Source organism: Suncus etruscus, chromosome 9 (genome assembly GCF_024139225.1).
Source record: "Suncus etruscus isolate mSunEtr1 chromosome 9, mSunEtr1.pri.cur, whole genome shotgun sequence".
Classification (NCBI taxonomy): domain Eukaryota; kingdom Metazoa; phylum Chordata; class Mammalia; order Eulipotyphla; family Soricidae; genus Suncus; species Suncus etruscus.
Genome location: NC_064856.1, coordinates 1,092,534 through 1,119,266, shown reverse-complemented (window position 1 = coordinate 1,119,266; position 26,733 = coordinate 1,092,534). Strand labels below are relative to the sequence as shown.

General features: G+C 41.7%; 1 protein-coding gene across 1 annotated transcript; it reads right to left on the bottom strand.

Moving 5' to 3' along the window:
- Positions 1 to 3,298: 3,298 nt before the first annotated feature.
- Positions 3,299 to 9,928, bottom strand: VSX1 (visual system homeobox 1). Its single transcript, XM_049779482.1, has 5 exons — positions 9,811 to 9,928; positions 8,888 to 8,966; positions 8,364 to 8,487; positions 5,593 to 5,773; positions 3,299 to 3,510 (listed from the first exon to the last, which is right to left on the bottom strand). Exons 1-5 carry the CDS (start codon positions 9,926 to 9,928, stop codon positions 3,299 to 3,301), a joined length of 714 nt encoding a protein of 237 aa, XP_049635439.1.
- Between the last annotated feature and the right edge of the window lie 16,805 nt (positions 9,929 to 26,733).

Genomic DNA, 26,733 nt, shown 5'->3' with positions numbered 1-26,733 from the left:
TGACAGCAACATGGTAACAGTATATGTATGTGTATTCTACAACTTCCATTTATATGCCATTGAATATTTGAATTGTTTTTTATATCTTGGCTATTGTGCTGCAAATTTTGGTGTAAATATATATCCATGGCAATGTCTTTGTGTTGGCATGGGTCTAGCATAGATTTCAAGAAGTGGAATCACTGGGTCATATTTAAGCTCTATTCTTACATTTTTGTGAAATTTCCATACTGTTTTCCATAATAATTGAACTGGATCACTTTCTCACCAACAGTTGAAGAGAATTTCTTTTTCACCCCATCTCTATCAACACTGTTTTTTTTCTGTCTTTGCTAAATGCCATCTCACTGGTGTGAGATGATATCTCATTGCTTTTATATCTCATTTCTTTTCTCTGATAATAAATTATGGGGAACATTTTTCCAGATGTCTACTGGCCATCCATATATCTTATTCCTCTTTTCTTGTTTTCTGAAGGGATTATTGGGGCTTTTGTGTCATTTAGCTTTGTGAGTGCTTTATATAATTTCACATTGGTTATAATTTCACATGATCATTTAGTGAGATGGAGCATTTGTTTTTGTTGCTGCTGTTGGTTTGGGGACCACACTCTTAAGTGCTTAGGAGCTGTTCCCAACCCAACACCGATCGGGGTTGATTTCAAGAGAGCTAGGTGTTCATGTGTAGTCAAGGAGCAAACTCTGGCAGCCACATGTATGCATGCACTCCAGCCCTTTATTCTCTCTTCTTGGTTAGACGTACCAGGAAACAAACCCAGTAACTCAGGGTCTTTTATATATGCAAGGCAGGAGCACTGTCATGAGCCTAGCCAAAATGTTTTGAGGGGAGGAATTGCACAATCATTTTTTAGGTTTTGAAATCAGGATTCTGACAAGATTACACAATTTTATGATCAAGAATACACATATACGATGAAAATTAGGGACTGGAGCGATAGCATAGCATTAGGCCTTTAGCCTTGCATGTCGTTTATCCAGACCAACCTGTTTCGATCCTGGTGCTCCATATGGTTTACCTAGCCAGGAGCGATTTCTGAGTGCATAGCCAGAAGTCACCCCTGCACGTCACTGAGTGTGGCCCAAAAACAAACAAAAAACAAATTACCTCTTTCTTAAACACTGTCAAGAATTTACAAGGAACTCATTTAAAAATATAATTATTTTATTACTTTCTTGACTATCTTTTCATTTCATACTTATTCTGAATTAAAATTAGCAATATATTTTTCTAGAAATATGGGCACAAGACATAATAACATAAAATTTAGTCTTAAATAGTATTTTCTTATACATTTTTAAATGGACTATATTACTGATTCTATTGCTCCTTTTCTTTCTTTTTGCTTGTAATATTGCAGTTACATGTATCTATCACTGCATTATAGTTTGTGCAAAATCAGACATTTTTATTTTTATTTTGTTTAATTTGTTTTCTTTACCCCTGACTTTCCTCCTTTTATTTAAGGTTTTTTTATATGTATCAGTATTTTTAAACATCTTTTCAGAAAAGTAAAAATGCTTTATTTTTATTGGTTATCTATTTTGGTTGCCGCATAGCATTTTATTTCCTGTGCATGGTATTTGGTGCTCACGTTACTACTTCCCTCACCCGAACAGCCCTAGAAAGGAAGATGGAAGTGAGATTGAGAAGCAACTGAAAGCCAGAAGACTGTCCCACACAAGTAGGTGATCACACAGCTCAGAGCTTGGTCTTCTGCCTAACAGGAAATAAAAAAAGAAAAACTTCTTCATCAATACCTGCTCATCTCTATTCCCTTCCAGGTCACAACCCTGAATAAGAAAAGATGGGCTGGGGCCGGGCGGTGGCGCTAAAGGTAAGGTGCCTGCCTTGCCTGCGCTAGCCTTGGACGGACCGCGGTTCGATCCCCCGGTGTCCCATATGGTCCCCCAAGCCAGGAGCAACTTCTGAGCACATAACCAGGAGTAACCCCTGAGCATTACCGGGTGTGGCCCAAAAATCAAAAAAAAAAAAAAAAAAAAAGAAAAGATGGGCTCATAATTTCCAGTGTGTAAACTGGAATACTCAATAAAGGAATAGATGATATTGACTTTTCACAATAGTGTGGAACTAGAATAGGATTAGAAAAATAGGACAAAGAAAGGAGCCTATCTGTTCTCATCTAGAGAAATAGGGGAAACTAGACTCAGTCTGATGCTTCAACCTGCCTTTTTGTAGAAAAAGCCCTTAAAAATTGCAGATCCTCACCTTCCTTGTCTTCTGCAAGAAACTACATTCAAAAAGGTTTTCCAAACATAGTTCATGTCCCATTGGAGGTTATAAAACCGAACATGAATTGTGCTAAATGAAGTGCTGCTATGGTTCCAAAACTGAAACAAGACACCTGAAGGTCCTTGAGATAGAAGCTGTGCTTTGAAAGGCAAACAGAACACATAATGTTTATTTTAGAAATAATAAATAAGTGGCAAAGGACATACAAAAAAGTATTCACAAAATCAAATCAACTAAAGTGCTTTCAAACATACATTCTAAAAGACCAAGGAGCTTGGTCTGACCTTATACAGTGTTTATAGATATCCAGAAATTGTTTAACTACATACCATAGTATTTCTGAAGGAATGGGAAAAATATTTCCCTTTTTGTTGTTTACAAGTACCAATACAGGTGATCTAGCAAGTGGCACCCAGAAGAACAGCAAAGCATTAAACCCTAACAAAAACACTGAAAAGTCTGGCGCCAAGGTGAGAATAAAGACATGGCAGGTGTCAATATTACAACTTCAAGGTATATGAAGACATTGAAGTAAAATAATTTTATGTTTTTAAGTTTAAACTGTGGCCATCAGACCTAACTTATACTGTAGTCCAAGAAATTGCAAATGCTTTTTGAACTTCAAATTCTACAAAAGCAAATCAAAATTTCACATAAAATTCGCTAGGGCAAGTACCTCTAAGCAAAGCAATGACTTCTATTCTGTATGAAGTGGAATTTTTCCAATGTCACACTTGATCCTTTTTTAAGTTTTCATTTTATCCTGATATCATAAAGATAGATGATCACTGAGAGTACCTGTCTTGGGTAATTTTTGCCATTTATAAAGTTACTGAATAGTGGTGGGTAGAGTTGGGGGAGGATCAAATAAAAAAATTAAAAGTCATCATATTTGTGCTTATTTCCAACTTTAGAAAGCTTGACCTGAGGGTCTCAGAAGACTCTCTCCTTCCTGGGTCACATTCCTCCAGTGCCTTGGCTTGCCACCTGGGCCTCCCTGGCTGATATCAGAGCCAGCGGGCAACCACTACTGCTTATTCTTGCTCTCTTGATGGGCAGAACTGGAGAGATCAATGGCCACATCTTCTAAGCCTTTCCCAGTGCTGGCTTCACCAGATCCTCTCTGGGGTTCTACCTGATTTGGGCTAGATCTCTCCTTGAAGTGGTCAGTTCCCCAAAGTCTTGCCAACTTTTCTTCGCTTGGTGTCCTTATCAAGGTTGTGGACTTTTTATGCATACCTTGAAAAAAAAAGTGGGGGGGGGAGTAGTATAAAACATATGACTCTAAACTTACCAGTGAAGTATATTTCTTCTAAGAAATTATATGTATAAATTATTTACAAATCATATATAGTTAAGTATATTTCATTTTTTTCTGAGTCCCATAGGAAAATTGCTCTTGGAGTCAGAGAGAGAATACAGTGATAAGGCATTTGCCTGCCATGTGTCTGACCCACATTCAGTTTCCAGCACCCAGGATGTACCCTTGAGTTTTGCCAGCAGTGATTCCTAAGCACAGAGGCAGGAATAATCCCTGAACATGGCCAGGTGTACCCTTTTCACACCCCAAAAAAATGAATAGAAGGAAAATTGCCATTAAAAGTGTCTGCCTCTGGAGCCTCCAGGACAATCACATAGGCCACACTTTCCAATTAAGGAGTGAAACTAAGAATAGTTAGCAGAATATCTGGGCCTGCTTTCCTATACGGCCATAACTATGCAGGTGCTATCAAGTGCCCCTCAGGCCTATTCACAAAAATGGAGGGCTAGTTCCCTGCCCCCTATTCTTTCTTCATCTCTTTAATTCTTGACTGCTATGTCATGCTGACATTTACGATTGGAATCTCTTGTTCCCGTGTGTATCGTGGAGGAGAGAAATTAAAAAATAAAAGTTTTTAAGATCGGTTCCTTGTCAGGCCAGGAGTGCCGAGGAGCCATGAAATTAGAGGAATGCAACCCAGAATCAGGGTTCAAACTCAGGGCCTCACATATGACAGCTGTGTGAATCATGACCTGGTCCTAGGTTCTTGATCTAGGTTCTTGGAGGAGGGGAATTCTCCAACCCCTTAAACTAAATCCTCTTCTAACTAAAATGCACCTATTGGCCCTCTAACAGGGGATTCCACCCTGCAAGAAGTGCTGTCTTGTGACTTCTTCCTGTAGATGTGATCCCATCCCACTGGTGTCTCTGGTCACAGAACACTCCGTGCCCAAGTCAACAGTGTGAACAGTCTAAAAAAAAATAAAAAAAAAATATATATATATGTGTGTGTGAGTGTGTGTGTGTTTATATATATATATAAAACATATGTATTTTATATATATAAAATCTAACATATAAGAGAGAAATATTACTGTCAGGTTGGTAGTGGCAATTATCAGTGTCAGAAACTGATTAAGTGTTCATATCTCCAGGTTTTGCACTCTCTACTCCTGTTACTATGAGCTCTCAAATGTTCCAACAGCTTCCAAAATTTCCAATAGCATTCAACATTATGGACACATTTTTCTCACATGCAAGTTTCAATCCTTTTTTTCTTTTTTTTCTTTTTCTTTTTTATTTTTTGGTGGGGTTACGCCCAACCAGGCTCTGGGGTTACTCCTGGCTCTGCACTCAGAAGTCGCTCCTGGCAGACATGGGACCATATGGGGTGCAGGGATTCGAACCACCTTCCGTCCTGAGTCAGCTGCATGCAAGGCAAACAAAGGCCCTACTACTGTGCTATCTCTCCAGCTCTCTTTTTTACTTTTTCAACTTCTTTCATTTTGGGTGCCCTATCCTGGGTGCTCAGGATGCATTCCTAGCTCTACACTGAAGACTCATGCCTGACTCTGCTCGGGGATCACTCAGTAATCTGGCATGCCCCAATGACCCTAGGGCATGTCATAGATGGAACCAGGGTCAGCCGCATACCAGGAAAGTGCCTTAACCCTGGAACTTACTCCAGCTTCATTTCACTCTTTTTCTGGCAGGTGAGGGTAGGGAAGGAATAACAACCTTTGGTTCTCAGGGTGCACTCTCCTTTGGTGCTCAGGGAACCTCGGGCGACAATCCTAGGTCTCTAGCCCTTTGGTCTATCTCCTTGATCCACCCCACCTGGGAGTTGCTTCCTTACAATCAAGCCCTGTTCTCAGATACCAGGTCTCTACAGTTGCAAAGATAGACATTCGCCAGAGAGAGTGAAGCTTTGTCACTGGTTAGACTTACTCAAATACTCTGTGCCCAAAGCTGAGAATTTCTATGGGTCTATCCTCGCTCTGAAAGACTATGCTATCTGGGTACCCATCTCGTCTGTCCCGGCTGTGGGGTCCTCTCCTTACCCAGGAGCCACGGGGCACAGGAGTCAAGCAGGCCGCTCTTCATGGAGTCGAACACAGAGTCCGGCAGTGGGATGCAGTGTCTCACCATAGCTCCATAGAGCCCGTACTTGGCCATCAGGGTGCTGCCGCCCCAGCGCCTCTCCCGCTGGCGCCACTTAGCCCGTCGGTTCTGAAACCAGACCTGTTTGAGGCAGAGGAGAGGGAGGGAGGGAGGGAGGGAGGGAGGGAGAGAGAGAGAGAGAGAGAGAGAGAGAGAGAGAGAGAGAGAGAGAGAGAGAGAGAGAGAGAAGGAGAGAGAGAGAAGGAGAGAAGGAAGGAGGGAGGGAGGGGGAGAGAGGGAGGGAGGGAGGGAGGGAGGGAGGGAGGGAGGGAGGGAGGGAGGGAGGGAGGGAGGGAGAGAGAGAGAGAGAAGAGAGAGCAAAAGGACACAACAGAGGAGAAAAGGTGAAAGGGGGGACATTTTGAGATTTTTGTGAGTCACCGTTTCTAAAAATGACCAGCTCCCCACTGAATGTAAAATGGTACTGAGCTCACCTCCACATCACCCCTCCCCAAATCCAGCTTCCAGTTGTCCCAATCTTTTTTAGGACCCTCACTGACACTCATTATCATAGTACTCAGAACTCTCTACTCTCCACTGTGATTTTCCATGAAAATATAAAAGCAAAATCCTTATGTCTCCCTCTTCTATCTCACTGTTTGGATACAGAAATGCCCAGGATGTCTGTATGTTGCTTATGCTTCCTTAAAAAGTATAGATTCAGGTTCAGAGCAATGGCATAGTGGTAGGGCATTTGCCTTGCATGCGCTAACCTAGGATGGACTGCAGTTCAACTAGATCCCACAGTATCCCATATGGTCCCCCAAGCCAGGAGCGGTTTCTGAGCACAGAGCCAAGGGTAACCCCTGCACATCACTGGGTGTGGCCCCCCCAAAAAAGTATAGATTCATTCCCACATTATGTAAAGATTTTCCTAATTTTTCTCATTGGTTGGAAAGAGTTCAAGCACAAGAGTATGTGTGTCCAAGCACGCACTCAAAGGCCCATCTTTCTATATTGGGTTGTTGAATTACTAGTAATATTTTCACTGAAATTGTTGCCTGAGTAGAGGAACAATATTATTTTTAAACTATTAAATTTTAAACTATTTAAAAATAGAAATGGAAGAGAGCTAGCCACAAATAGTAAAGAAGGGCAGTTAGGATGGAGAAGGGACCATTATGACTATTGTAACTAGAAATGATCATTCTAGACAAGAATTGGGTGTTGAAAGGAGGTAAAGTAATATGGATGATGCCCTTTCAGTGACAATGTTGCAAACCACAGTATCTCAACGCTGGGGGGGGAGAGAGAGAGAGAGAGAGAGAGAGAGAGAGAGAGAGAGAGAGAGAGAGAGAGAGAGAGAGAGAGAGAGAGAGGAGAGAGAGAGAGCAATTTCTGCCATAAAGGGTGGAGAATGAAACTGGATACTGGTTGCAGGAAAATGTGCTCTGCTGAAAGGATGGGTGTTGGAAAATTGTATGACTAAAACTCAATAATAAGTAACTTTGTAAGGGTGTATCTAATGGTGATTCAGTTTTTAAATATTATTAAATGTTTTGTTTTGTTTTGTTTTGTTTTGGGGCCACACCCGGCAGCACTCAGGGGTTACTTACTCCTGCCTCTGTGCTCAGAAATCACTCCTGGCGGGCTCAGGGCACCATATGGGATGCCGGGATAGAACCGAGGTTCGTCCTGGGTTAGTTACGTGCAAGGCAAATGTCCTACCGCTGTGCTATTGCTCCGGCCCATAAAACATTATTAAAATTTTAAAAGTTACAAAACAAAATAATTAAAAAGTTAGGAGAATATCTTTTTAGCAGTGGAAAAACATCTAATATGTATTGTCAGTGAAGAAACAAGATAACCATAAAAACAACAAAATTCCATGTGCTACATATACGCATACATATATATTGTTTATAAGTATATATATATATATATAGTAAGTCATTTTAAAGAATGACTTAATAAAGGGACAAGGTATGAAGGCCACCCAGGTGTCCTCTGCCACCATTGAGAGCTTGTTAGCACCTACTTCCCTGATCCTACAGTTCACTGCTCATCTGTGGTGAGGAAAGACATGAGTGCTGGGCCAGGGCACCTTGGTCCTCCCTCCCTCTCTCTCTCTCTCTCTCTCTCTCTCTCTCTCTCTCTCTCTCTCTCTCTCTCTGTCTGTCTGTCTTAGGACTGTATGTTCTCAGCATCACCTTTGGAAGAGTGCAAGATTACTGCAGGTTGCTGGGCCTAAGCAAACAACAATTGCCACACACACCGTTTTACTGTATTTTTTAACTCTCATCCTTTTAAAAAAAATAAGAGGCTGCTAAATTTTCTGCTAGTGTATTAATGAGTTCATTGGTGATTCAATAATTTTCAAAAATATACTTGCCACTGAACATTTTCTTTCCTTTCCCACCTCTTTAGTTTTTTTTTCAATTTTCTTTTTCTTTTTTTTAATTATGTTGCTTTTAGTCTTCCTGAAACAATTGTATTATGATCAGTTATGTCAACTACGTGATGGTTTTTCATCAATAAATAAAAAATATTAAATAAAAAAAGAAAATGCTTAATTTTCCATAAAGCTCCAAGTTTCCTACATTGGTTAGCCATTTGGAGAATGATTACTCTGTCCTCTCAATTTCAGTCATGTTTCTTTCAGTTTGGGTAATAGGAGGACAATAAACCCTTGATGAAATAAAAAAAAAAAAAAAAAGAATTGTGCAGGTACCTGGATTCGATCTTCAGGAAGCTCTGTCTTCGCAGCCAACGTTTCTCGGGCATACACGTCAGGGTAATGGGCCTCACTGAATGCCTTCTCCAGCTCATCCAACTGTTGGGCTGTGAAAACAGTCCTGCCAGGAAGACCAAAGTAGACATGAAAGCATGTCCAGAGGAGGTCACCAAGCTTCTGCCTCAGAGAATCTCTGGGTCTCATCGCCTCCAAACCCCAAAAGGTGGCTCCTAATGATGGGACACCCTCCCTCTGAATGACCAGGCTCTGGAAAGGCCAGAAGTCTGGTTCAGACAAAGCTGTCTGAGCTTTGCTGTTTCTTCTTCTTTGAACCGGATCATCTCATTCTACGGTGAGTCCTTTCAAAGACTATCAGAAAGGAGTGCTTGTTTTTCCAAATGTTTTAGGGATTTTCGTCCACCAAATGACTGTGGTGCCTTCCTACTACGAACCTGGAGTGCCATGGCCCTCCATCACCCATGACACAGTACATTTCCAAATTCTGCGACCCAGGGACGTACCTATGCCGCCGTTTCTTCCTCTTGCCTAGAGTGGGGCGTGATTTCAGGTCACTCCTGTCTTCAGCTGGGCTCTCCTCATCTACAGGCACAAGAACCAAGGAAGGACTTTAAAGGCATTTACTCTTGGAATTTAATCTGAGTGTTGAGATGATGAGCGTGCCAGGGAATGTGAGCATGGGATGAGAATGCCTAACCCTCTCTTACCGCAGGCACTGCACTTGGCATCATTCATGAATCATTTCAGTTACTTGCCATAAAATAACAGAAATTCAAGGTATCGGTTCTTACTGTCCTGTTTTTACATATCTAGAAGCTAAGCCACAGAGGATGAACTTTCCACATTGTCCATAAGATCCTCATTTTCTGGGTTTCCCTTCACACACACACACACACACACACACACACACACACACACACACACACCTCCATTCTTTAGTCTTGGACTTTCATAAAAATCTCCTGGTTCCCCTTAATTTGTCTAGACCTCTGGGGGTCAAAAAGTTGGGTGGGGTGGAACGCAGAAGGATGCACTTTCAGCATTGTCCATAGGATCCTCATTTTCTGGGTTTCCCTTCACACACACACACACACACAGGCAGACACACACAGACACACACACAGACACACACACACACACACACACACACACACACACAGACACCCCTCCATTCTTTAGTCCTGAACTTTCATGAAATGTCCTTGTTCCCCTGAATTTGTCTAGACTTCTGGGGAGTCAGAAAGTGGGGTGGGGCGGTGGAGTCTGAGCATCAGAGAAGTGGGACTGGTGGAGGCCGGTGGGTTCTGGGGGGCGCCTCTGGGTCTGGTCCCCGAACCCCGGCTCCCTCCTCCCGCAGGGCCCTCGACTTCCCTGGGGCGCGGGAGGCGAGGTCGGGGCGCGCAGGGGTCGCCCGCCCTTCACTTACCCGGCGTCGGGGCGCGGGGCGCGGCGGGCGAGGCCGGGGGCGCCAGGCCCAGCAGGTCGGTGATGGCGAAGCCGCGGGGGCGCCCGGGGGCCGAGGGGGGCCCGGCCCGGCCGCTCATGCCTGGTCCTGCGCGGAGCCCCTGGGAGGACGCGGGACGCGGCGCCCTTTAGCCCGACGGGCCGGGCCGAGGGGCGCCAATCAGCGCTCGGACCCGACGCGGGGCGCCCCCGCCCCGTCCCGCCCCTCCGGCTGTCCCCCGAGCCCGCCCGACCCTCGAGGTGGCGGTGCCCGGGGGGCGCGAGGGGCCCGGACGAGCCGACGGCCCTGGACGCCCTGCGGGGCTCCCCAGCTCGGCCGGCCCGGGGGCCTTTTCTGTCCTGCGCCGGACTTACTCACAAACTGGAGGCCAATCTGGGCGCCCCCCAAAACTCACTCCCCGCCACCCCCTCGGATGCGTCAAGGGGTCTGGGTCTTCCCTCCACCATCGGGATGATGCGGGATTGAAATGAACAGTAAATAAAAATCCCTCCTCTCATTATTCCCAGGGAAGCAAGCGCTCAGCTTTGGGGGCCCCAGTGGTCCATGCTGTCAACCCTGCAGGAGTCCAGGCTCCTCTAGAAAAACTTGAGACCCGGGTGGCCATCAGTGTCCTGTCTTCGGACTCTAGAAGTCGGTCCTGGCCCAACTGGCAGGCTCGCAAGCACACCCACCGCATGCCCACTCTCGCCATTGTCTGTCCGAAGTGCTCTGCAAATGCCTTCTCCCCTTCAGGACTCAGGAATCACTCCTGGCAGAGCCCAGGGGACCACATGGGGTGCTGGGGATGGAAAAGCCCTCCCCACTGGACAATAGCTCCAGCCCCCTTGGTGCCGTTTGAATCTTCAGAGAAAGTCTCAGCCCACTGCTTGCTCGCTCGGCCTCCAATAATCACATTGCACTCTTCAGCTGGAGACGCTGGGAGTTTTCGCTGAGTCACTTTGACCAATAGCCAAAGGAATGAGAAATTTTCTTTGACTGAAGTTCTATGACTTAGAATACCATTAACATGACTTCCTATGCACACAATTCTTACACCGAACCCATCACCAGTGTACCTACCACTCTCCCCAGGACCCAAAGTCCTTCCCTTTCAACACCCCCACAAGCCAACTCAGTTGTATGGATTAGCCCTCCCCTTCTGTCGCCTTTGGCCCTTTGTAACTACCTTAACTGTGCATCTTTAAGTCCCACATATGGAAAAGAAGAGCATTCTCTATCTATCCCCCTTTCTTCTGACTGACTTCACTCTGCATGCACTCGATTTTCATCACATAATGAGATATTGCATAATTTTGTTCTTTCAAGAGCTGTAGAGTCTCCTATTGTGTATATATACCACAACTTCTTGATCCATAGTTGGATCCATGTTGTCTTGGTTGTCTCCATGTCTTGGCTATTGTACCAAGTATGGCAATGAACATGGGTGTGCATATATCTTTTCAAATTACTGTTGTGTTCTGGGTATAGATGCTGAAGCAGGCAGACAGGAAGAGATCCCCCAAAGCAATTAATTCTTGTGATGTAATAAGTCAAGAGACAAGTTTGGAGGAGCTACTTCAACTACGCTGGCAACCACCCTAACAACAGACATCTTACCTAGTCATAAGGCCCCAAAGGGGGCAGGTTTGGAAAATCTCATAAAGGCCAACTTAAAACAAAGGAGGTGTGCATATGTGCTGCCTGGGTACAAGGTACCAGAGCACATGTATCCTGCATCTCTCCTCTTGAGATGTGGGCTTTCATACTTCCATGCTCTGTATACTCATGTATATATTCACGTATAGTGGAGTTTGCTACCTTTGGAGAAGCCAGCCTCTCTCTTGCATACATTAATCATCTCTCTCTCCCTCTCTCACTCTCTCCCACCTTCTGTCCCTCCCTTATCCTTTTCCTCCCTTCCCTCAGTAACTTCAAATAAAATCTGTTTTACTTCACTACTCATGTCCCCTGAAATCTTTACTGTGAGGGTAGACAATGGACCTAAAAGCCCTGGGCAAAGTCTAAGGCTGACTTTGCTTTCCTTACCAGAGGAAGACCCACAGTCTAGGTCTTCCCAATTACATCCTCATCTGCATCAGATGCCAAGAAGTGGTTTCACTGGGCCATATGGGTGTTCTACGCTTTTTCAAGTGATTTCCCTATTGTTGGAGAGTATTACGCTGAGTGAAATGAGTCAAAGGGAGAGGGATAGATATAGAATAATCTCACTCATCAGTGGGATATAAGAAAATAAAAGATATATGGTAATACTATCCAAAGACAAAAACAGATGAGGATGGGACCAGAGCAGTGGTGAGGAGCAGTAAGGTGTCTGCCTTGCCCGAACTATCCTAGGACGGACTGCGGTTTGATCCCCCCGGCATCCCATATGGTCCCCCAAGCTAGGAGCAATTTCTGAGTGCATAGCCAAGAGTAACACTTAGTGTCAAAGGGTGTGGCCCAAAAAACAAATAAATTTTAAAAATGAGTATTAGGAGGACCAGCCCATAGTAGTTAGCTTGCCACAAAGAGCAGTGAATGTAATTAGGGTAGAGAAGAGTTCACTATGACAATAATAATTGAAACTAATCACTCTGGGAAAAAAAAAACTGGGTGCTAAAAGTGGAGAAAGTGATATGCATAGTATCCTTTCATTAGCAATAGTGCAAGCCATGGTATAAAAAGGAGAGAGAAATAAAATGCCTGTACCAGAGGCAGGCAGGGAGTGGGGGAAACTGGGGACAATGGTGGCAGGATGTGCGTACTGGAAAAGGGAGATATACATTGTATGACCTAAACTCAATCGTGAACAATTTTGTAAACACAGAACTTAAATAAAGTAATTATTAAAAAGAGAGACTATTGGCAGAGATGTGGTGAGAAAGGAACTCTCATCCATTGCTGGTGAGAATGCTGCCTGGTCCAACCCTTATGGAAAACAGTATGGAGGGTTCTCAGTAAACTCAAAATTGAGCTACCATATGAACCAGCAAACCCTCTTTTGGGTATCTATCCCCAGGACAGAAAAACATTCATCCAAAAGAATATATTCACACTGCTATTCATGGTAGCACTCAGTACAATAGCTCAAACTTGGATTCAGCCTAGATGTCCAACAACAAATGAGTGATCATGAAAATGTAGTACGTATATATAATAGAATACTACATAGCTGTAAGAAATAATGCAATCATTAAATTTACAGCAACAAAGGTGGAAATACAGTTAGTATGTTAAATGAAGTAAGCCAGAAGAAGGATAAATACAGAATGACATCACTTGTATGTGATATTTAGAATAACTGCATAAAGAAATGCAATGGTGGGGCCGGAGAGATAACATGGAGATAAGGTGTTTGCCTTGCATGCAGAAGGATGGTGGTTCAAATCCCGGCATCTCATATGGTCCCCCAAGCCTGCGAGGAGCGATTTAGCGGTTTCTGAGCGTAGAGCCAGGAGTAACCTCTGAGCGCTGGGGGGGGGGGGGGGGGTGCCCCATCTTGTTGCTGTAATGTCTAAACTGCAGTACCCACATTCTGTTTCTCGCCTAAAGTTTACCCTTAAAAGCCTTGTCCCTACCTTCAATAAATGAAGTTCATTGCTCTGACAATGTTTCCCTGCGAGTGGTCTGTGGCTCACAGTCTTCCCTCTCTTTCCCTAGTCTGGCCTCGAGGCCACGGGCTGGAAGAGACCCTTACCCACCCTTGCATCTGCCGGCCTCGTCGGGGAACCTGGCGCCAGAACTCTACACTCAGCAGGAAGTTTACCACAGGAAGGGAAAGGGAATGAGAGGGAAGAAACTGGACCGGAGAGACAGCATGGAGGTAGGGAGTTTGCCTTGCATGCAGAAGGATGGTAGTTCAAATCCCATATGGCATCCCATGTGGTCCCCCGAGCCTGTCAGGAGCGATTTCTGAGCGTAGAGCCAGGGGTAACCCCTGAGCGCTGCGCTGCCAGGTGTGACCCAAAAATAGAGGGGAGAGACATTGGGCCAATGGTCAAAAGAAGTGAATACATTATGAAGGGGTGGTGCTGGGATGATCTGTGCAAGAAATGCTACCTGTAACAGCACTGTAAACTGTGGTACTTAAAATTCTTTAAAAAACAATAGTGCTGCACAGAGTGTTCTTGTTCTCTGCTTCACGGTGCCCTTGTCACAGGATCAGTGTGTTTATTGAAAGTCTTACTTGGTTTTTCTCTTGTTGGTTTTCTTTTTCACTTAACAGCTGTGTGAAATAGAAAGCCCCCCTCGCTGAAGGATTTGCCTGGGATTTCTATAATAAAATAGGAGGATTTACCACAAATGCTGAAAGAATGTGCTGCAAAGTGGTATTTTGAAGTGATTAGGAGAACATATTGCCATACTGACCCTGCTTGCCTCCCCATTAAAAGCACTGACAGCTGCACTTGTTACTGTCCAATGATTAAGTCCCTGCTGGTTTTTGCTTCCACCCCAAGGTTTGATCACAGACTGTGTCCTCATCCACGTGGCCTGTCCTTTTCCCTCAAGCCTATCAGGAAACTTGATTTCTCTACAAACTGTTGCCCTATCCTCAGCAGGGTCCTGGGGCTAAGTAAATGGAGGACATTGAGAATAAAATATCTTTGCTGCCCGCTGAGAATAAAACTTGGTATAGACAAGTCCTCATGTAAGAGTGGCTATGTGCAAAAATGGCAATGGAGGAAAGATAAGGAAAAATGTTCAATGGTGTTGCTGAATCTTTGGGAATCTAACCTGGGAGAAAACATAATAGTAGAAAAGACATCCAAGATCACCAGTGATCAGTGATCACAGAAATACAGAGCAGCATCACACGTTTCTATTTCTGGCCTATTAAGAGAGCTTTCATCAAAAAAGACAAGAGAGATGCGAGGGTGTTGGCAAGGATGCGAAGCAAATGGAACATTGGTGAACTAATGGTGCAGCCGTCCAGGAAAATAGGGAGGGAGGAGGTTCCTTTAAAGGGCCAGAAATAGAGCTAGCAGCAATCATGCTTCCTGGCATAAAGCTGAATGTGACATCATGACCCATATTCATTACAGTCATATCCACTATAACCCACATGTAGAAACAATGTACATGTCCACCAGTGGATAAACAGAAAAGGAAGGTGTGATGGATTCCGATGGAGTATTTTCAGCCATGAGAATGAAATCCTAGCTTTATATCAAGAAGAATGAAACTGGAAGATGTTGTGTTAAGCAAAATAAGTCAAAGATTAATAGAGTGGGGCCAGAGAGATAGCATGGAGATAAGGCATTTGCCTTGCATGCAGAAGGACGGAGGTTCAAATCCCGGCATCCCATATGGTCCCCCGAGCCTGCCAGGTGAGACTTCTGAGCACAGAGCCAAAAGTAACCTCTGAGCGCTGCCAGGTGTGACTCAAAACAAACAAACAAAAAAGATTAATAGTGTTTTATATTGATTTATGGAAAAATTGTTTTTGGTTTTTTTGGCCACACCCATTTGATGCTCAGGGTTACTCCTGGCTAAGTGCTCAGAAATCGCCCCTGGCTTCGGGGGACCTTATGGGACACCGGGGGATTGAGCCTCGGTCCTTCCTTGGCTGGCGCTTGCAAGGCAGACACCTTACCTCTAGCGCCACCTCATGGCCCTGATATATGAAAAATTTATGTGAAAATTTTTATTGAAATTTGTTCTTATCAAATAAAATAAAGAATGATGGCTAAGTTATTATGAGAAACTATAAATAGGGAGCTAAGATGGTACTGAGAAGAACAAACTTGTAACTATTAGATAAATAAGCTTTGCAGATCTCACACACAACAGTGATTTTAATGAACAATGCTGTATTGAAGTTTCAAGTTGCATAGAGACTAAACCTTAACTGTTCTCAACATCAAAAGAAATGACAATTACAAAGCCAACAACAACAGAATCGATTCCCAATCTACAACAAGCTAGACACAGAGGGGACCACTTACACTAGCAGCCCTGGGGGGTAAAAGAGGGGGATATGGGATGCATGCTGGGAACGGGGGTGGAGGGAAAACAACTTTGGTGGTGGGAACTCCCTGATTCAATGTCACTATGTACCTAAAATATTACTGTGAAAGATATGTAACCACTTTGGTCAAAATAAAAATTATTATTATAATAAAAAATGACAATTATATGATGTGATAATTATGTAATGTATGTTGGCTATGTAACCAAGTATTACTATTGTAATAAAGTACACAGATATATAGACTATATATACAAACATACAGATTTAGTGGTTGCAGTCTGTCTTGTTTTACAAGGGATTTGAAGCAGCCTAAATAAAAAATGATAACAAATCAATAAATAATAAAAACTTTTAAATTAATCAATAACCAAGTTTTCTATAAAAGAAAAATTGAAAATCAGGCAAAAATTACAAAATGTACAACAGAATATTAATAACAATGAAATTGAAAAACTTCAAAATGGAGGAAAAAGTTTAGCCTAAAGCAAAGGCATCAGCACAAACACCTTCCAAGTCAGGTAACGTGCTCACCCTCCAATTAGAATTCCTAGGCCTAAGAGATAGTACTGTGGGTAAGTCTTTTGCATGCGCCTGGCCAAATTTAATCCCTGGCACCACATATGGTCATCCAAGAACTTCCTGGAATAATCCCTAAACACAGATCCAAAAATAATCCCTCAGCATGGCTGAGTATAATCCAAATCACACCAAACCAACCAAACAATTAGAATAGCTCTTCTGTGACTCTGCTCGCTGCTTTTATTTTCCCCAATGTATTTTTAAATAACCTTAAGTAATCAAGTTATTGGTAGTTGATTTTATGTATATAATAAGTCAACACCTATCCCACCACCAATGTCAATTCCCACGCCACTGTACTCAAACTCCATAATCCCATACACACCCACCTCCAGCCTACTATCTGGACAGTCGCATTTCTAAGTTTGGTGGTTGCAGGTTAGATCTTATGTTTAGTGTTTCTGAATCTGTTCTTTGGATTTACAGCTATAACACTCTTTCACATCATCACCACTATATCCAAAGGTCCAACCCCTAGTCCCCTATTACTTCCTCTTCTCATCTTCCTTCCCTCTTTGATTTCTTCCCTTCTCTAGCTTCTCCTTAAACTCTGGGGTCAAGGATAATCTAGTCATTTCCCCTTTACTATATTACATTACAGTTACCTTATATACCATAGATAAGTGAGATCCTCCTGTATTTGTCTTTCTTCTGGCTTACTTCACGCAACATGGTATTGTCCAGTTCCAACCAGGTTGCAGAAAATTGCATGATCTCATTGTTCAGTGCAGCTGCATAGTGTTCCTTTGTGTATATATGTCACATCTTCATAATCCATTCATCTGTACTTGGGCCCCTAGGTGGATTCCATATCTTAGCTATTGCACTAAGTGCAGCAATGAGTAACGGTGTATATGTCCTTTAGAATAAATGTTATTGTCTTGAGGGCAGATGCCTCAAAAGTGGAATTGCTGGGTCATATTGCAGCTCAATTCTACGTCTATTGAAGACTTTCCATAACCTTTTCTACCAGAGTTGAGCCAGACAGTATTTCCACCAGCAGTGGATGAAGATTCCTTTTTCACCACACCCCTGCCAGCACAGATTGTTTCTACTATATTTGATATGTAGCATTCTCACTGTTGTGAGATGATATCGCATTATTGCTTGATTTGCATTATATAAATGGTAATAAATGATGCTGAGCATTTTTACTGTGTCTACTAGGAATAAACTTACCTTTCTCTGAAAAGTACCTGTTCATTTCTCTCCCCACTTTTTTCTCTCTTTTTTTTATAATTCTTTTATTTTATATTAATCTTACACAGTGGGTTTTTTTGGGGGGGTTTGTTTTTTGTTTTTTGTTTTGCTTTTTTTTTTTTTTTTTTTTTTTTTGGTTTTTGGGCCACACCCGGTGGTGCTCAGGGCTTACTCCTGGCTGTCTGCTCAGAAATAGCTCCTGGCAGGCACGGGGACTATATGGGACACCGGGATTCGAACCAACCATCTTAGGTCCTGGATTGGCTGCTTGCAAGGCAAACACCGCTGTGCTATCTCTCCAGGCCCTTACACAGTGATATTTAAGATACACGGTAACAATAAATGAGGGCCTTTTCACCACCAATGTTGTCCTCCCTTCATCCCTGTTCCCAAGCATATATCCCTTATCTCCCTCCTTTATCCCCCAGAATGCTGTGTAACTAAAAGCATATATATTCACTATTGTAAACCTTTTTTTTTTTTTTTTGCAGTTCCAGATATGTTTACTAGTGGTTTCTTACAGGTTTAGAGTCAAAGGAGCACTGTACAAAGTTAGAGTGGCAATTATCGTTTGCATGCGCCCACCAAAGTATGGGGGTCATGGAAAGGAAAAACTTTGGCCTAAGTACAAGGAGACCCTATCCTTGAAGTTTCCTGACATAAGACCATTTTTAGGCTCCAGGCAAACTAGTTTGTTCAATTCCGGTCATTGTCTGTAGTGCCCATACAGTTATATTTTTCACAGTCTCTGTTGTTGGTATCATGTTTCTGTATTGAAGATCCTGGAATCTGTATATCCTACATTGAAGTCAGGATGGTACGGAGTGGCATCTAATTTCAACTCTCAATTAACGGGCAATGCAGAAAGCCCTGTCCAGTACGCAGGTCGTTGTTGTTGTTGTTTAAATCTTCTCAGTGTTAACGGAAGACTCTTTTGAGTAAATCAATGTCAGAGCAGCAGTAGGGTCTTCCCTGGTAGAGGATTGCTTCCAGGTGATGTCATAGACAACTTTGGATGTTTCGTAGATGGCTTCCCTGGTTCAGGGGTGACTGGAAAATGCCCAAATCTCTGAGGCCTGTGCCAGGTCATCATGTCAATGTTCAGGGTGTAAGGTCCCATTGCACCACAAGATTTGTGTGTTCCTATCTCTATTAGATAATAACTAATGTATGTATAGTATTTTCCATTTTAATGTGCCCATGCAAACAAGGAATAATGCCACCTGACATTATCAGCGCATAAGGGGGCCGCAAGAACAAGTCCAACAATCCCCGTGACCTGGTTCAAACATAAGCATTAAACTGAGGGACTCTTTCACCAAAATTTCTTATTGAACAATTCACTAAGAGAAAAAAAGATAAAAAGTGGGAAAAATAAATAATCTAACTTAAGACAGTGGACACAATTGTCACCGTTGAAGAAAATGTAATGTTTATATAAGAACCAAGTCAATTGAATTGTTGGACTTGTTCTAGCATCCCCCATAGGCACCAATCTCCTCATGTGATACTGTTCTTCCTTTGCATATGCACATTAAAATGGGAAACTATATACAAACACGTTCTTATCTTATAGAGATGGGAACACACAAATTTTCTCTCCCCATTTTTGATGGAGTTTTTAAAATTTCTTTGTTGATCTTTGTGAGGACTTTATATATCCTTGATATCAAGACTGTATCTGATATGTTGAATGAAAATATTTTCCCATTCAGTTAGCTGTCATATAGTTTAGCCTATGTTTTTTTCTTTTTTGCCATGAAGAAACTCTTTAGTTTGATGTAGTCCCATTTATTTTTTTTATTTTGTTGCCTTTCTCAGTGGTATGAAATAACTGAAGATGCCTTTGAAGTCTAAATCTTACAGTTCCGCTTATTATTCCTCAATGTACTTTATAATTTCCAGTCAGGTATCAAGTCTTTGGTCTGCTTTCAAAGGACTTTTGTGTGAGGTGAGAAATAGAGTTTTAATTTTTTACATGTAATCAGTTTTCCCAGCAATATTTGTTGAAGAAAATATCTTTACCCCATATCATGTTTTCATCTTCTTTATCAAAAATTAACTGTGCAGATCTTGACTTTCCACCGCCAACTATCAGAGAAGCTAGAGGAGGGTGAAGCCTGCTTGCCGCCACCAAATGCCACTGCAAGGTGCTGCAGCAGACTATCGCTGTGGGTTTTGAGATCAATCCACACCCAGAAGCCTCTGCAGAAGCTGTGAGCAGAGGTAAGCCAGAAATACCCAAGCAGGGTGAAGCCAGAGGAGCGTGGCTGCTCTGCTTCTCTTTGCAGCCATGCTCATCTTCTAGCCAATGAACACCACCATAACACCTAGGAAAAAAAAAAAAACAACAACTACACAACGAGCATGACAATGAGGAAACAATCCAGGCCAACACCAGGCATAGAGAATTAAAATGGCAGATCTGATGACTTGGAAAGTGCCAACCACTTAATAAGCCTCCAAAAAAAGGAGTTTAGAGAAGAAATATAGAGGATCCTCTGAGAAATCAAAGAAAGCATAGAATGAGCTGAACGGAACACAAATAAGAATCAAGAAAATATGAAGATAAAAATCAGAAAACTCCAAACAGAAATAACAGGTCTGAAAAACTTAGTAGACAAAAACCTTGGATTCTTCGAATCTTCCATGGTTGATCTAGTATATCTAAACAGACACATCACTACTGAGGAAATTAAAATGGTAATCAAATGTCTTCCCAAAAAACAAAAGCCCAGGCCCAGATGGATTCATTAACAGATCCTTTTTAACCTTTCAAGAGGAATTACTACCAATCCTATTCAGGCTATTCCATAAAAATTGAAAATCAGGAACACCCTCAAATAGTTTATATGAAGGTAACATCACCCTGTTACCAAAACCAGACTGAGATGCTGCAAAACAAGAAAACTACAGATCAATATCCCTGATGAACACAAATGCAAATATCCTCAACAAAATCCTAGCAACTAGGATCCAATACCTCGTCAAGAAGGTCATAAATCCTGACCAAGTTGGTTTCATTCCAGGAATACAAGGATGGTTTAACATACATAAATCAATCAACATAATACACCAAATACACCATAATACACCAAATCGACAAAAATAAAAATAAAAACCACATGATTATATCAATAGATGCAGAGAAGGCATTTGATAAGGTCCAACACCCATTCTTGATATTAAAAAAACTCTCATCAAGTCCTTATTCGAAGGACTGGCTCATGATATGAAGCTTACCACAAAGAGTAGTGAGGGCAGTTAGAGTAATAACTACAATAACAACTATCATGACAATGGTAATGAATGAGAAAAGTAGAATGTCTGTCTAGAATACAGGCAGGCAGGGTGTGTGGGAGGAGGGGGATGGGGGGCATTGTTGATGGGAACGTTGAAGGGAGGTTGTTCTTTGTATGCCTGAAATCCAACTACAAACATGTTTGTAACCATGTTACTTAAATAAGGATATTATTAAAAAGAAAAACATGTCCCTCAGTAATTAATAATTTTAGGTGATACTGGTTAAAGAAGAATTAATACTAGGTATTTTAGAACAAATACTCTCCAAATACTGTCTTTAGTAGGATTGTAATCAGCTTTACCCACTTTCCTTCTAATCTGCAAAACAGATTTTCCCCCAAGTCTTTTATTATTATTACTACTTTGATTTTATTAAAAGGCTTCCTATTTGCTACTGCCTCAAACTCTTGGTTACTGGGATGATTTCTAGAAGATCTAATCATATTGACTTACTATTCCTTAAGTTATAATAAATAAGGGTAGGAACACAGGAAATTTGCAAAAAAGATAAATTTCCACATATTATAGAATTTGTAGGGAAATGTTGGATTACAGAGCAGAGTGCATTACTGATTATATTTTTGCCATTTTTCCTAGCTCTGTGTTATAAGTATTTATCATAATGCTTTTTGTCTCTGCACTTACTCCATCATAATTATTATCCCTTAATACTCTTATAAATGAACTTTTAGCTGGTCTTCTGTTAATTCTCCAAAGTAAATGCTTTAAAGCCATCTAAATAAAGTAGTTAACCCTTTGTGGCCTTTCCTTTCAAAAGGGAAAAGGTAAATATTCCTGGGTAGAGTTTCATTTACACTCCTTTATGGGGGGAGAGGGGGACAAGAGTACCAGCAAGCTGCATCTCCTCCCAGTTCATGTAGAGGTTCACAGATGTTAGGATCTTAGAAGTGGGAAGAATCCCCTGGCAAGATGTATAAGAAGGGGAGATGAGATAGTCGATAGTTGAGAATGCAGGAGATATAGGGGCGCTTGATCTAAAGCAGGGCTGCCTCAGTCACGTGAAGGATGGACAGCCCACAAAGGTCACAATCCTCCTATTCCTCACACTTCATGGGAAGCTCTAATGTAGACACTAAGCTAAAAGGTGAAATGACAGCTTATCTTTTGAGAGAAGGAGGGCACCAATGCTAGGGATTTACTCTTGGCTCTGTGCTCAGAGATTACTGCTGGCAGTTTCCAGGGGACCATATATGGTGCCAGGTATCAAATCTGGGCCAACTGTATCCGTGGCAAGAAAGCACCTGAACCACTGGACTATCTCTCTGACCCCTGTGACACTTTAAAAAAAAAAAAAAGATAATAATAATCCTTATCACATAGATTGACTCTTCCTTCAAAAAAATTTCTCTGCAGAAATAAATGTTTAAGTTTCTATAGTATTTGTACATTAGCGTCTTTAAAATGTTCAAAACAGGATCTTCCAAAAATGGGTCACTTGGCATGTAAAATTTTTGAGTTGAGGTGAATTAATATCCTGCAAGCTCATAAGAAATTTTTGCCACTCTTCTACCTGGTGAGATGAAAATTTGCCCCCAAATTAAGGTTTCTGCAGAAATAATTCTCTTATAGAAAAACTGATCTATACAGAACAAACCTCTAATGACAGAGCATCAGCTCTTCATCACTTGAGTCCCTCTTGGCAGCCCAGGCCCAAGTTGCCCCTACTGACTTTGGGATTTAATCTACAAATTTCTTGCTACTTCATAAGTATCAAAGTTCTCCATAAGCGTTGGAAATCAACTTCTTTTAAATTTCTGTTGGTGTTGGTGTTGATGTTCTGACCTTATTCTTGTTGCTGCCAGCCCCATGGGCCATTTCCAGTGATAAGTGTCCCATTAGTGTGGTACTGATACAAAGTCCAGGGCAGTCAGAGAAATAGCAGCTACTTGTTTGAGTGGGGAGGCTATGCAATGCCTAGAATAGGACTTGGGACCTCTCCAGAAAAAGCATATATCTAGCCCTTTGAACAGTCTTCTGGTTCCAGATTATAAATGTTCTTGATTATATATAGAATGGCAAATAATTTACCAAAACTTTCCAATTTACACTTCCCAGTCCATCAAATGAATCGCTATGTACCGAAGCTATTGCCTTTTAAAATATATTCCTTATACATAAAAATGTGAAAGTTTAAATTTATAGGTGTAAGGCAATTCAGTTGGCAATTATATAGGATATGAAATGGATTTTGTTATAATATATATGTTTTCATTGTTATCATAACAAATAGCATTAATCTCTTGTACATATCTACTAAAGTCTTTGGGTGAGTAGGGGTATTGCCAATGGCCCATAGTAGTTTTTAAATAATTTTTTCTGTGAAATAGATATGAATGGTGGACAGAATTTTCTTCAAATGTATTGAAAACAGATATGCTTTCAATTTTCAAAAATAACAGTTTCTGTTAAAGGGTACATGCAGAATAGAGTGAGCATAATTTTTAGTATCATGCTAATGGTTCATCTCATAGCCATGTGAAGGTAGGGGTTTACTCACTGTCATAACTGTGAAGTAGCTCATAGTAATTTAGTCATTATTCTTCAGATGAGATTTTAGTTCTCTTTATTTTAGACTATTACCAATAGGGCTGCATGAAGGACTTGAGCTCTGTCTTTGCACCTCTTCCTTGTAAAACAATTACTCTGTCATTAGAAAATTAGATGACCAAGTCTGATAGATACCCACAATTTCCCAAAGTGGTTGTCCCATAGTTCTATTAGTAAGTCATTTGAGTTCTTATTTTAATCATTTCACCTCTGAAAGGGAATACTCACCTTCTGAGCCCAAATGTGGTCCACATATTGTCTAACGTAACTGCCTCACAAAAAACCTTTGACAAGCAACACTGGCCCTCACACTCACAAAAGAATATAAGAACTATCAATTAAGTAAAATAGTCATAGAGTCAAAATGGCCTGAAATAATCATTTCATACTGAGTAATTATATGAAAAATTGCTATACATTCTGCAGCAAACACAACCAATGGAGACAGTAAGAATATTGAAATTCACATAGTATATTTCATGTGTCTAAGAATTTTAGACGCATGAGGCCAGAAAAGTAATACATACAATACACAGAATGTCTTGCAAATGTTTGAACAGGGTTTGATTCTCAGCACCCTATATGGTCCCCTGAGCATTGCTAGGAGTGATCCCTGAGTGAAGAGACAGTAGTAAAACCTAAATACCATTGGGTGTTGATTCCCCTTCAAAAAACTTTAGACTCACATCCAACAATAATATCAAGTAATGTCTCTATCAGACACATGCTCACATACTGATTAGGGAAGGTGTTGATGAAATGACCATTACTATTTAAGTTTTTTTGGTTGGTTGGTTGGTTGGTTAGTTTTGGGGCCACATCCGGTGATACTCAGGAGTTACTCCTGACTATGCACTCAGAAATCACTGCTGAAACGCCGGGGTATCAAACCGTGGGTAGTCCTGGGTCAGCCTCGTGCAAGGCAAATACCCTACTGCTGTGTCACCACTCCGGCCCCGACAATTACTATTTTTTTTTTTTTTGGTTCTTGGGCCACACCCAGCTTGCTCAGGGGTTACTCCTGGCTGTCTGCTCAGAAATAGCTCCTAGCAGGCACTGGGGACCATATGGGACACCGGGATTGGAACCAACCACCTTTGGTCCTGGATTGGCTGCTTGCAAGGCAAACACCGCTGTGCTATCTCTCCGGGCCCGACAATTACTATTTAAGGTTTTTCTTTAATAATTTTTATTGTGACCAGAGTAAATTACAAATCTTTCACAGTAATAAGTTGTTTTTAATTAATTTTCTCTCTCTGTCTCTCAAAATTTGTATAAGCTTAATTATTTTTGTTAAACAAAATGTCATATAATAGACTCCATTCATTTTCTTTTTCTGTTTGTTTCTTGGCCACACCCTATGGGAATAACTCTGAATAACTCTGAATAACTCAGGGGCTATTCCAGCCCAGTGCTCAGAAATTACTCCTGGTTGGAGGTAGTGGCACATGCCTGTAGTCCCAGCTACTTGAGAAGTTGAGGTCAGAGGAGTCCAGGAGTTGCTGGACTTCCCTTTAAATGGTTTTGAAGGAAAACAAACAAACAAAAAAAATCTTCTTCTGGTTTCACCTGTATTGAGTGGTCACACAGTGAAAATCTAAAAATATTTTTAATAGAAAATGAATCTTCTTCAAAGCATTTTCTGATCATTGATGAAGAATTCAATCCTCTCTTTAGATTAGAGATAAGTAATGTCCTGATTATTAAAGCTAAGTACCTTGAGACTTTTGCATTATTCTCCAATGACATAATCCCTGTTGCCAATGAATTGACCATGTGAAATATACATGCCTGAACAGCCCACGTGTTAATGTCACAAGACAAAATCACAATCTGATTTGATTATTTTTGAGGGAGCAAAGCCCAAAACAACATAATGCACTATATAATCACTGGCCACAATATAAGCTGTTTATCCGATTTCACATACACTCACAGTTGCATCTCTCTTTAAAATAACTATAATTATTTTCGGGCCCGGAGAGATAGCACAGCGGTGTTTGCCTTGCAAGCAGCCAATCCAGGACCAAAGGTGGTTGGTTCGAATCCCGGTGTCCCATATGGTCCCCCATGCCTGCCAGGAGCTATTTCTGAGCAGACAGCCAGGAGTAACCCCTGAGCACTGCCGGGTGTGACCCAAAAACCAAAAACCAAAAAAAAAAAAAAAATAATAACTATAATTATTTTCTAAGATAATATATCTTTTTCTGAATATAAATATCAGCATTGCTGTGGTGGAATGGAAAAAGGAATTATGAACACCTTAAACTTCTGAGGCCCAAATAGACACTGTTAACATTTTCCTTATATATTTTTTTCTTTAATTTTGGCCACACTCGTGGTGCTGGGGAGAGAAAATCATTCAGTGCCAGTTATCATACCCAGAACTTCCACATGCTAAGCATGAACTCCAGTCTTTTGAGTCATTCTCCCAATCCTGCCCTGCGGGTGTTCTGTAAGCCCCCCCGAAGGGGCCCGGCCAGCGGAGAGTGGACGAGAGGCTCATGAACAGCCACACCTTTATTTTGCGAGGCTCAGATCACACCACACCTGTAAAAAATCTGAGAGAGGTTAATAACAAATGACCCAAGACAGAAATTCCGTTCAAAGGCACTTTAATGTGATCCGGCACCCTCTTATATAGGGAAGGTAAAAAGGGGCAGGCAAAGGTAATGTCAATCATATTTTTGGCCGCAGGCCACTCCATCATTCCAAATAAGGCATAAACACAGTACCGGTTGGGTGGAACAAAGAAAATACATCATTCCCCAAATATGGAAAGTGGGCAGTGGGGCAGGGGGTAAAACAATTTGCAAGTCATGCTAGATTAGCAGTTTCCATGGAAACACCCTGTGACCCTAGGTAGGGTCTGCTTGACCACATTCCCAGGCTCTTAACAGATTTATGGTGGGGCAATGTTCTTAAGAAATAACTTTGTAAAAACAATGTTGCACGGAACAATAAAGAATACCTTATTAACTCAAGAATGCGGGCCAGGGGAGTATAGCTTCATTCCTGGGAGTGGTACCAGGCTGTGTTCCTCTCCCCTGGGCTAAGAAGTTATTTATTACTTTTGTGGCTGCTTTTTTCCTGCTGGCTCAGGACCTTGTAGCAAAACAGCACGTAGGCTGTCTGCAGGTGCAAGACTGGAAAATGGCAGAGAGGCTTTTGCAAAAATGGCCATTGTCAAGTCACGGTAACCAACACTGCCCTTCATTTTAATACTTGTTAATGATCATATAACTTTAGAACTCAATATCCTTATAGAGACGATTTGCCACCTG

Coding starts and splice junctions, on each gene's coding strand:
- VSX1 (XM_049779482.1), bottom strand. CDS start 9,928: ATGAGCGGCCGGGCCGGGCCCCCCTCGGCCCCCGGGCGCCCCCGCGGC. Junction 8,967..9,810: donor GCCCCGCGCCCCGACGCCGG/GTAAGTGAAGGG, acceptor TTGTGCCTGTAG/ATGAGGAGAGCCCAGCTGAA. Junction 3,511..5,592: donor CTGTGCCCCGTGGCTCCTGG/GTAAGGAGAGGA, acceptor TTTTTTTTCAAG/GTATGCATAAAAAGTCCACA.